Source organism: Oncorhynchus clarkii, chromosome 5, assembly GCF_045791955.1.
Source record: "Oncorhynchus clarkii lewisi isolate Uvic-CL-2024 chromosome 5, UVic_Ocla_1.0, whole genome shotgun sequence".
Classification (NCBI taxonomy): domain Eukaryota; kingdom Metazoa; phylum Chordata; class Actinopteri; order Salmoniformes; family Salmonidae; genus Oncorhynchus; species Oncorhynchus clarkii.
Window position 1 is genome coordinate 86610834 of NC_092151.1, and position 12570 is coordinate 86623403.

Below are 12570 nucleotides of genomic sequence, written 5' to 3' on the forward strand. Positions count from 1 at the left end.
TGTGTCAATTCCTTTTCAATGTCTCTCTGTTATGTTTCATAGAGTTTGGGAGTTTCTTTGCTGTTGAAATGTGTGCGGGAGGGGAATTTTTTTCCATCAGGTGACGAAATCCGAGTCAGTAACCACCGAATAGGGCTGCAAATCTTTGCCTATGAATACTCCCACAGCTTCCGTTATTTATTTCGATTTTTCTGAATTTGTCGCAAATTGTTGTTGGAAGGCAGCAGCGAGAGATTGTTGTGTTTTCAATAACGAGTGGACTCTCAATGCTCCAGCTCCACCACGTAAATGACACGTTACAAGTGTTTCCACTCGAGTAGCCGACAGTGGCAAAGCAATGCTTGCAGACTGTACTTTGTATGTTCACGGTCTTCTTAACCTCGTCATCATATTGAATGCTGAATCCAAAATGTTCCCACACAGCGGATTTAGTTTCCCCTCTCTTCATGGGGCCCCTTTAGGGAGGTTTCCTACTGAGATGTCATTCCAAATCATCCATTGGTTGTTTAAGGGGGAGGGGGTTGCGGTCACTGAGGTTGCCACATTTTGAGACATTGCTGTGGAGTAAAGTCTGTCAGCCCTCAGGAGCCCCTTAACGGCCACAAGCTGCATGTCTGGTTCTGTGGATCTGAATGTACAACGTGTGTGTACTCTTCAGCGCAATAAGCAGGTTTTGGAAATTCTAGGAAAATGACAGGCATATGGTAATTCCGCGGTTCACGTGTGCGTATTGAACTGTAGGGGGCGTACCGAACGGTTGGATAACATACCGTGTATCGTTGCATCCCTAATCTGTATACGTCTCAGGAGCAGCACCAAACAACACTACTGCTCTCTCAAAGCCCTTTTATGAAGCCTTCAGCTATTCAAGATGGCAGCAATTCACTAATTTCAGTATATTACAAATGTATCGCATATGTAAAACCTTAGACTTGTATTGGGAAGGTATAACTGGTTTTGGGGGAATAGGGGGACTCTCGTTGATCATTATCTTAATTGTGTTGTAGTTAGTTAGCTGTTAATGTTCCTCAAGGTTGGCACACAGCTGGTATGACAGAGGGGCAAGCCAGATGGGGCAGAGACTGAGACTGGTACAAGGTCTGTTGCCACGGTAACGATAGCCACAGCATCTTTCTGGGCAGAAACAGTCAACTGAAGGGCATAGAGAGAAAGAGAGAGATGGAGAGGGAGGGAGGGAAATACCACTGTGTTGATTATGGATGCTGCTCACGACCTGACAGTTCCCAGCAGCCACAAAACCATCAGTAGGAAGAGACGCTGAGAGCAGTCCGCCTCTCTCGTCCTCAAATCTGTTCTCTCCTCGTTTGTCTCAGTGTCTTGTTTGTCCGTATATGTCCTCTCTGTTCATATATATGCCCTCTCTGTCCCTATATGTCCTCTCTGTTCATATATATGCCCTCTCTGTCCCTATATGTCCTCTCTGTTCTTCCCCCCTCTCTCCTCAGTGTATCTGTCCCTATATGTCCTCTCTGTTACTCTCAACCTCTCACTCTCTCCCCCCTCCCTCTCCCACTTCCCTCTCTCTCTCTCTTCAGAACTCAGTTCATATGAGCCCTACCCAGGGTGAGATAAGTAGTGAATGCGATTAGAGTCTGGAGCCACTATGGTGACAGAGGCTTTTTCAAAGCATTATCTGGTTTCCTGGGACACAGCATCCCTTTTATGTGTGTGTATGCGCGCGTGGGTAAGAGCAGCATCGTTACACAAGAACATCTTGTCTCAGAGTGCTGTGATCAGACAGCCTTTTGAGCCAAGAGACCACACTTCCAGCCTGAATGTGTGTGTGTGTGATTGACAGGCTATTCAGTTTCATTATTTCCTTTTGAGGAAATTAGATGGTTGTGATTTCATCTCAGTAAATGTCAGCTGGCTCAACTTGATCCACCAATAAGAAAGCAAGGTCGTAGCCCCCATGTTGACACAGTGTTGTGATTTCCTGTCTGTCTCGCTCTCTCTCCTTTCATCCTACCCCACCATTTTCTCTCCTCTATCTCTACCTCTCATGTTTTCTGTCTTTCGAAGAGGGGTGTGTGTGTGCACGCGTGCATGGGTGTGTGTGTAGCTTTGCAAGCTGTCAGAGCATTCACCTAAACCTGTCAGATTACATTAGGCTGCTGCATCAGGGCTGGACACACAAAAAAACGCACGCACAGCTATATAACACTGACTCCGACTACACAACCAGTGAACACTATGTACTGTATGTGTGCGAGTACTCTGTATGGATTATGGGTGCGAGTACTCTGTATGGTGTGAGTACTCTGTACGGATTATGGGTGCGAGTACTCTGTATGGTGTGAGTACTCTGTACGGATTATGGGTGCGAGTACTCTGTACGGATTATGGGTGCGAGTACTCTGTACGGTGTGAATACTCTGTACGGTGTGAGTACTCTGTACGGTGCGAGTACTCTGTACGGTGCGAGTACTCTGTACGGTGCGAGTACTCTGTACGATGCGAGTACTCTGTACGGATTATGGGTGCGAGTACTCTGTACGGTGTGAGTACTCTGTACAGTGCGAGTACTCTGTACAGTGTGAGTACTCTGTACAGTGTGAGTACTCTGTACGGTGCGAGTACTCTGTACGGTGTGAGTATTTTGTACGGTGTGAGTACTCTGTATGGATTATGGGTGTGAGTACTCTGTACAGTGCGAGTACTCTGTACGGTGCGAGTACTCTGTACGGTGCGAGTACTCTGTACGGTGCGAGTACTCTGTATGGATTATGGGTGCGAGTACTCTGTATATGTTGCTTGCTTGAGTGGATCCATGCTGTGTTGGCACTTTGCCATGTCATGGAACTGTTGTCTCCAAATGCAGTGGTTCCGGCTCTCTGCGCGTGCACAGACACACAGACACACACACACACAGACAGACAGACAGACAGACAGACAGACAGACAGACAGACAGACACTAATGTCACAGAACAGCAGAGCCTCCAGTCCCTGACTGTGCAGAGCTTTGTGTATATTCTCAGTTCTAATTGGGTCATATGTGATACTATATTTTCTGTAAAACCACGTGGAGTTTTCTGCGGCAAACCCCCCTGATAGAAACGGCATGCTGTGATGAACTGCAGTGGATGGGCTTGGAAGATATTAACTTAAGCTTAGAAAAGACTAGAGAAAGACTACACGTTTGATGAGAGTTAGTCAGATCCATTGTGTGTGTGAGTGAGTGAGTGTACTTGTTTTCCTACGTTATTGGGACCCCAATGCTGCAACAATACACCCAAATGGCCTGACAAGGAAAACGATAACTTTTTTCATGTTCTGAATTTGTTCAAATGCTATTTTGAGCATAAAGTGGAACTGACTGCATTTTTGCTACTTTGCAGATTTGAAACAAATAGAAAATTATAATATCAGTCAAAAATATCAAATTCCGAGTTTATGCTTCAAAACCAACTTTATAAGAGGTTTTAAAAATAGGTTATATCACGTACAATAAGGCATTGTTGGCAGAATACGTGGATGCAGTTAAATGCACGAAAAAAATATTGCTATCAGGTTGTAAATCACAGCTGGCCTGGTACATGGTTTGCTGCCTCCATTCAGGATGCACTGTTTCACTTTCAATGACTCAATAGTTTGAACAAAAACGGACAACTATAACTAAGGCTGGCAATGTCAATACAATAAAACTAGCAAGGGCAATGATCACAAGTCAGTCATAACGTGGCTAATTGGCTAGCGCACGTGTGCCAAACAAGGCCCGCGGATTGAATAGGACACAGAAGCGAGTATAATGAGTCAAAAGTAGAGTTATCTCCTGTAATTCATGAAATTACAGCCTGATGCGCTCGCATCGGTGAATTCAACTTCAATTGCGCTGCTTTTGTGTGTCTTGTTTACATCGTGCAGCGGAGGGAAAGTGTACAGACACATGCCACAGTCCTAGCTAGGCTACTAAAATGTTGCAGTCTGGCTTCAGGTTTTAAAGCATGTCAATTAATAACCAAAACCTGCAACAAAACACCATGTAAATGAGATGTAGGCAGGCCTATTACAGCAACATGTTGAGTGGACCATACACGACATTCAACCGCACTGGTGATCCATGCAGTATAAAACAAAGATAGCAACATTTTTGTTATGTGGCGTTATTACATTCTTTACAAATACTATTTTACTATTTTGTTTTAATATGTTAAAATCCTATGTACGTAAGTGTACATTATAAAGGGACATTTTTTTTTAATTCCAAAAAAGTTAATAAAAAAGTATGCCTGGCCCGTGAATTTGTTGTTTATTTCTTTTTTTTCTCTGTTCTATTTTACCCCCTTTTTCTCCCAAAATTCGAGCTTGTCTGTTCACTGCAACTCCCCAACCGGCTCGGGAGAGCCAAAGGCGGAGTCATGCCTCCTCCGAAACATGACACGCCAAACCGCGCACCTTAACACCAGCCCGCTTAACCTCACTAGGGTAGGGGGCACTATTTTCACCTCCGGATGAAAAGCGTGCCCAAAGTAAACTGCCTGTTACTCAGGCCCAGAAGCTAGAATATGCATATAATTGGTAGATTTGGATAGAAAACACTCTAGCGTTTCCAAAACTGTTAAAATAATGTATGTGAGTATAACAGAACTGATAAGGCAGGTGAAAACCTGAGAAAAATCCATCCAGGAAGTGGGATTTTTTAAATGTTTGTAGTTTTCCATTGACTGCCTTTGACTTAGGACTCAGATTGCACTTCCTATGGCTTCCACTAGATGTCAACAGTCTTTAGAAATTGTTTCAGGCTTGTATTCTGAATAATGAGAGACTAAGACCACTCTGAATGAGTGGACCCAGCAGTGTCTCAGAGCTGTTAACTGCGTGTGACCGAGAGCGCGCCTTTCTTGTTTTTCTTTTATATTGACAAAGCTATTATTGATTATTATGACTAAAAAGAACCCAAGGATTGATTATAAACATCGTTTGACATGTTTCTACGAACTTTATTGATACTTTTGGGATTTTTCATCTGCCTGTTGTGACCGCCTTGGATCCATTGGATTACTGAACAAAACGCACCAACAAAATGTTTTTTTTTGGATATAAAGAGGGACTTTATCGAACAAAACAAACATTTATTGGGTAACTGGGAGTCTTGTGAGTGCAACCATATGAAGATCATCAAAGGTAAGTGATTCATTTTATCGCTATTTCTGACTTCTGTTACTCCTCTACTTGCCTGGTAACTGTTTGTAATGTTTTGCGCGCTGGGTGCTGTCCTCAGATAATCGCATGGTATGTTTTCGCCGTAAAGCCTTTTTGAAATCTGACACAACGGTTGGATTAACAAGAAGTTCATCTTTAAGCCGATGTATAACACTTGTATGTTTTTTAAATATTTATTATGAGTATTTCTGTTTTTGAATTTGGCGCACTGCAATTTCACCAGATGTTGGCCAGGTGGGACGTTAGTGTCCCACACCCCCTAGAGAGGTTAACCCGGAAGCCAGCCGCACCAATGTGTTGGAGGAAACACCATTCAACTGGCGACCGGGGTCAGCCTGCAGGCACATGGCCGGCCACAAGGAGTCGCAAGAGCACGATGAGCCAAGTAAAGCCCAAACTCTCCCCTTAACCGGAAAGACGCTGGGCCAATTGTGCGCCGTCCTATGGGACTCCCAGCTACGGCCGGTTGTGACACAGCCCGGGAATAAACCCGGGTCTGTAGGAATGCCTGCAATGCAGTGCTAGAGACCGCTTCGCCGCTCGGGAGAATCCTTGTTGTGTTTTTTCTATATGGCCCAAGCGCTGATTGTGTCTGACACCCCTGGGCTAGCGTATCCATTTATGTAGCTTGCTATTTATTTAGCAAGCTAAAAACACGTTGCCTAACATCAACAATCTCGCTAGCTAGCTGCTGGGAGGATGTCATGTCATTGGAGAAGTGGGTGAGTGACTGACTTTTTCCCACACAACATTTTTCGTTGGCTATAGCTACAGATGCTACAGGTATAATTTGGTTAGCAAGCAAGAAATGTGAATCGCTTTGCTAGCTAGCAATGCTAAACTTGAATGACTGTTATCAACAGTTAGCATATATCATAGTTGGCAATCAAATGTATTTGGCATCGATCAAATGGGCGGGCAGGCATGCAAGTTCCCATTCAGTTGTCAAAATGTGGGTTGGGACAAGCATGTATTGGCAGGCCAGCTGCAGAAGGACGAGGAGGCTACATTTCCCCATCATTTATCAGTGCAATTTTGACGGTCAACTAGCTGAAAAAGTTTGAGAGGGTTTATCTAATGTTCCTTCGTTAGATTTCAGCTCATCTTTCTCTGGCTACCATTAGTTGTTGATCTTTTTGTTGTTGATGTGGGGGAGAGAGAGTCTACATTTTCATGGTTGTTTGATCAAAAGGATTGTGAAGTCCCCAAATGTAAAACTCCTGTGGTATTTACAGTGCATTCGGAAAGTATTCAGACCTCTTGACTTTTCCCACATTCTGTTAACTTACAGCCTTATTATAAAATGGAGAAAAAATATAAAAATCCTCAATCTACACAGTGATAATGACAAAGCGAAAACAGGTTTTTAGAATAAAAAAATTAAACCTTATTTACGTAAGTATTCAGACCCTTTGCTATGAGACTTGAAAGTGAGCTCAGGTGCATCCTGTTTCCTTTGGTCATCCTTGAGATGTTTCTACAACTTGATTGGAGTCCACCTGTGGTAAATTCAATTGATTGAAAAATACTTGGAAAGGCACACACCTGTCTACATTAGGTCCCACAGTTGACAGTGCATGTCAGAGCAAAAACAAAGCCATGAGGTTGAAGGAATTGTCCCCGAGACAGGATTGTGTCGAGGCACAGATCTGGGGAAGGGTACCAAAACATTTCTGCAGTATTGAAGGTCCCCAAGAACACAGTGACCTCAAACATTCTTAAATGGAAGAAGTTTGGAACCAACAAGTCTCTTCCTAGAGCTGGCTGCCCGGCCAAACTGAGCAATCGGGGGAGAAGGGCCTTGGTCAGGGAGGTGACCAAGAATCCGATGGTCACTCTGACAGCGCTCCAGAGTTCCTCTGTGGAGAGGGGAGAACCTTCCAGAAGGACATAAATCTCTGCAGCACTCCACCAATCAGGCCTTTATGGTAGAGTGGCCAGACGGAAGCCACTCCTCAGTAGAAGGCACATGATAGCCTGCTTGGAGTTTGCCAAAAGGCACCTAAATGACTCAGACCATGAGAAACAAGATTATCTGGCTTGATTGAACTCTTTGGCCTGAATGCCAAGCATCACGTCTGGAGGAGACCTGGCACCATCCCTACGGTGAAGCAAGACCTGTTTTTGCTTTGTTATTATGGGGATTTTTGTGTGTAAATTGATGAGGGAAAAACACAATTTAATTGATTTTAGAATAAGGCCGTAACGTAACAAAATGTGTAAAAAGTCAAGGGGTCTGAATACTTTCTGAATGCACTTTATATATTTGCAGAAAGCCATTCAGGTGTATTTTGTGGCTTTCGGTAAAATATGTGTTCTCATGATCTAAAGATATGCTGTTGCTACTGTTTATAAACACACAGTCCAGTTCAAAGTGAATGATGGCAGGCTATTTCACTAACGCCCATGTGGCATATTGCGTATTTGCATGTTGGTTTACTGTAGCTCTGTTTGGCTATGGCATACCGGTCTATGTAAACTCCGTTCCTGGACAGATTATTTTCATTTGGTTTTATTTACTGCAGTGTCTATTAAGTGTCCAAACACACAGCCTCTTTTTCATACACTGAATCTTCACAACAACAAAAAAATCTTCACGTTCTATGAATTTATGAAAATGTGAAAATGACCATAATGTAAGCTCTGGCTTATCAGAACATTATTCCTGGGAGTGTATATGAACAGATTTTAATCAAATGTCATGTTGATAAAATGCTGTCAGTTCCACTTTAAGGGTCAGGTTTACGGTTTTGCGGTTAAGGTTAGGGTTTTTGGGGTTAAGGTTAGGGTTAGGGTTTTTGGGGGTTACGGTTAGGGTTAGGGTTTTTGGGGTTATGGTTAGGGTTAAGGAAAATAGGATTCTTAATGGTCAAACATTTCACTAAAATAAAGCTGAGTGTGTTGGTGAGTGAGTGAGTGAGTGAGTGAGAGAGTGAGTGAGTGAGTGAGTGAGTGAGTGTGTTGGTGAGTGTGTTGGTGAGTGAGTGTGTGTGTGTGTTGATGTGTGTGTGTGTATGTTGGTGAGTAAGTGTGTGTGTGTTGGTGAGTGAGTGAGTGAGTGTGTGTGTGTGAGTGAGTGAGTGAGTGTGTGTGTGTGTTGGTGATTGAGTGTGTGTGTGTTGGTGAGTGAGTGAGTGTGTGTGTGTGTGTTGGTGAGTGAGTGAGTGAGTGTGAGTTGGTGAGTGAGTGAGTGAGTGTGTGTGTGTTGGTGAATGAGTGAGTGTGTGTGTGTTGGTGAGTGAGTGAGTGTGTGTTGGTGAGTGAGTGTGTGTGTGTGTGTGTGTTGGTAAGTGAGTGTGTGTGTGTGTGTGTTGGTGAGTGAGTGAGTGAGTGAGTATGTGTGTGTGTTGGTGAGTGAGTGTGTGTGTGTGTGTTGGTGAGTGAGTGAGTGTGTGTGTGTTGGTGAGTGAGTGTGTGTGTGTTGGTGAGTGAGTGAGTGAGTGAGTGTGTGTGTGTGTTGGTGAGTGAGTGAGTGTGTGTGTTGGTGAGTGAGTGAGTGTGTGTGTGTTGGTGAGTGAGTGAGTGAGTGTGTGTGTTGGTGAGTGAGTGAGTGAGTGAGTGTGTGTGTTGGTGAGTGAGTGAGTGTGTGTGTTGGTGAGTGAGTTGGTGAGTGAGTGAGTGAGTGAGTGTGTGTGTTGGTGAGTGAGTGAGTGAGTGTGTTGGTGAGTGAGTGAGTGAGTGAGTGTGTTGGTGAGTGAGTGAGTGTGTGTGTGTGTGTAGGTGAGTGAGTGAGTGAGTGAGTGTGTGTGTGTGTGTGTGTGTGTGTGTGTGTGTTGGTGAGTGAGTGTGTGTGTGTTGGTGAGTGAGTGTGTGTGTGTTGGTGAGTGTGTGTGTGTGTTGGTGAGTGAGTGTGTGTGTGTGTGTTGGTGAGTGAGTGTGTGTTGGTGAGTGAGTGTGTATGTGTGTGTCTTACCTGGGTGTCCATGTAGTGGTGAGTGTGGTCTGGGTAGTGTAGGAGAGGTACTGGATGTCACAATCAGGCTCTTCCTGTTACTGGTCCGACAGCTAGGAAGAGAAGAGACACACACACACTTAAAAACGACAACAACAGCACACACACACACCAATAGGGAGTTTGCTCTGAACCGGGCGCAGATTTCCAATACATTTGGAGCCAGTTGAACAACACTTTCATTCTCATAATGTGTTCTTCTATCTGCATACCATTTCCTCAATGGCATTCCCTCTTTCAGTGTCCACAGAACAAGTAATATGTGGCTTCCTTAATACTCCTCACTTCAAACAAGTTAAAGGTTAAGGTAGACCAAGTTAATCAGGTCAGAGGTTACAGTAGACCAAGTTAATCAGGTTAGAGGTTATAGTAGACCAAGTTAATCAGGTTAGAGGTTATAGTAGACCAAGTTAATCAGGTTAGAGGTTATAGTAGACCAAGTTAATCAGGTTAGAGGTTATAGTAGACCAAGTTAATCAGGTTAAGGTTACAGTAGACCAAGTTAATCAGGTTAGAGGTTACAGTAGACCAAGTTAATCAGGTTAGAGGTTATAGTAGACCAAGTTAATCAGGTTAGAGGTTATAGTAGACCAAGTTAATCAGGTTAGAGGTTACAGTAGACCAAGTTAATCAGGTTAGAGGTTACAGTAGACCAAGTTAATCAGGTTAGAGGTTACAGTAGACCAAGTTAATCAGGTTAAGGTTACAGTAGACCAAGTTAATCAGGTTAGAGGTTACAGTAGACCAAGTTAATCAGGTTAGAGGTTACAGTAGACCAAGTTAATCAGGTTAGAGGTTACAGTAGACCAAGTTAATCAGGTTAGAGGTTACAGTGTTAGAGGTTACAGTAGACCAAGTTAATCAGGTTAGAGGTTACAGTAGACCAAGTTAATCAGGTTAGAGGTTACAGTAGACCAAGTTAATCAGGTTAGAGGTTACAGTGTTAGGGGTTACAGTAGACCAAGTTAATCAAGTTAGAGGTTATAGTAGACCAAGTTAATCAGGTTAGAGGTTATAGTAGACCAAGTTAATCAGGTTAAGGTTACAGTAGACCAAGTTAATCAGGTTAGAGGTTACAGTAGACCAAGTTAATCAGGTTAGAGGTTATAGTAGACCAAGTTAATCAGGTTAGAGGTTATAGTAGACCAAGTTAATCAGGTTAGAGGTTACAGTAGACCAAGTTAATCAGGTTAGAGGTTACAGTAGACCAAGTTAATCAGGTTAGAGGTTACAGTAGACCAAGTTAATCAGGTTAGAGGTTACAGTAGACCAAGTTAATCAGGTTAGAGGTTACAGTGTTAGGGGTTACAGTAGACCAAGTTAATCAAGTTAGAGGTTACAGTAGACCAAGTTAATCAGGTTAGAGGTTATAGTAGACCAAGTTAATCAGGTTAGAGGTTATAGTAGACCAAGTTAATCAGGTTAGAGGTTATAGTAGACCAAGTTAATCAGGTTAGAGGTTACAGTAGACCAAGTTAATCAGGTTATAGGTTATAGTAGACCAAGTTAATCAGGTTAGAGGTTACAGTAGACCACGTTAATCAGGTTAGAGGTTACAGTAGACCAAGTTAATCAGGTTAGAGGTTACAGTAGACCAAGTTAATCAGGTTAGAGGTTACAGTGTTAGGGGTTACAGTAGACCAAGTTAATCAAGTTAGAGGTTATAGTAGACCAAGTTAATCAGGTTAGAGGTTATAGTAGACCAAGTTAATCAGGTTAAGGTTACAGTAGACCAAGTTAATCAGGTTAGAGGTTACAGTAGACCAAGTTAATCAGGTTAGAGGTTATAGTAGACCAAGTTAATCAGGTTAGAGGTTATAGTAGACCAAGTTAATCAGGTTAGAGGTTACAGTAGACCAAGTTAATCAGGTTAGAGGTTACAGTAGACCAAGTTAATCAGGTTAGAGGTTACAGTAGACCAAGTTAATCAGGTTAGAGGTTACAGTAGACCAAGTTAATCAGGTTAGAGGTTACAGTGTTAGGGGTTACAGTAGACCAAGTTAATCAAGTTAGAGGTTACAGTAGACCAAGTTAATCAGGTTAGAGGTTATAGTAGACCAAGTTAATCAGGTTAGAGGTTATAGTAGACCAAGTTAATCAGGTTAGAGGTTATAGTAGACCAAGTTAATCAGGTTAGAGGTTACAGTAGACCAAGTTAATCAGGTTATAGGTTATAGTAGACCAAGTTAATCAGGTTAGAGGTTACAGTAGACCACGATAATCAGGTTAGAGGTTACAGTAGACCAAGTTAATCAGGTTAGAGGTTACAGTAGAACAAGTTAAAGGAACAGTGTAGCAGCTCCACACACACCCATTCATGAAAGCATCCCAGCTGACCCCAGAGTGTCTCTCTCTCTCAAGACCCCACTCAGCACAGCAGTATAGTACTCACTGCCCACTGCTCAGACTGGCACACTACATTGGGGTGACCTACCACGGAGGGTAAGTGAGAGAGAGAAATGGAGAAGGAATGGTGTGTGTCCGTCCGTCCATGGGGACGGTGTGTGAGTGTGCGTGAGGCTTGGGCGGTATACCGGGATATTGTCAATACCGTCAAAAAAAAAAAAATGTATGAAAACTGGATACTGCCCAACCCTAGTATGTGGTAGGTACGCCTGGACGGTGGGTGAGTTTGTGAGCAGACATTTACACATCGTGCTGCTCACTGATGCGAGAAATGTTACTGTGCCCTTCACAGTCCATCCAGAGGAAACAACATAGAAACACAGTGACTAGAACAGCAGAATCATGGAGAGCTCAGGCCAGGAGAGGTCTGATTATAGATCTGTGCTTCTAGCCACGTTATTAATCAAGGTGGAACACCTCACTGTGGTGTTGTGGTTTCATGAGTGTCTATAATAAGCCAGTAAGCTAATTGCAGTACGACGCCTAACATAAAAACAGCTGCAGAGCTCAGTGAAGTATCTTTGCAACAATAGCTGCTAGACTGGTGCTGCTGCAATGATGACACGAAACAGGTACACAAACACACAGCAAACTAACACTGCCATCAGTCAGCTCTGCATAATATATGTCTCTCACAGCAGGTGGTCTACAGCAGAGAGTCTGCAGAGGAGAGGAGAGGAAGAGAGGAGAAAAGAGGAAGATGGAGAAGAGAGGAGATGGGCGGAGGATGGAGGAGAGTAGTGGTGAAACCCAGCCATCAATAAAGAAATCTAGCAGCATATAGCTGGCACTCTGTCAACTGAGGTAGAGATGGAGAGATGGAGAAAGGTAGGGATGGAGAGATGGTATAGTAGGATGGAGAGAGGGTATAGTAGGGTGGAGAGATGGAGAGAGGGTATAGTAGGATGGAGAGACAGAGAGAGGGTATAGTAGGATGGAGAAAGGGTATAGTGGGGTGGAGAGATGGAGAGAGGGTATAGTGGGATGGAGAGAGGGTATAGTGGGATGGAGAGATGGAGAGAGGGTA

The 12570-nt window shown here is 43.4% G+C and overlaps 1 protein-coding gene across 13 annotated transcripts in view; it reads right to left on the minus strand.

The window, feature by feature from the left end:
- Positions 1–12570, minus strand: part of LOC139409498 (microtubule-associated serine/threonine-protein kinase 2-like) — a 284013-nt gene that overhangs the window by 60128 nt on the left and 211315 nt on the right. For all 13 annotated transcript variants that reach the window (XM_071154739.1, XM_071154747.1, XM_071154738.1 and 10 more), the window contains one exon: positions 9099–9190. In XM_071154739.1, the coding sequence (XP_071010840.1) occupies positions 9099–9190 (92 nt within the window). The remainder of the gene's footprint in view (positions 1–9098; positions 9191–12570) is intronic.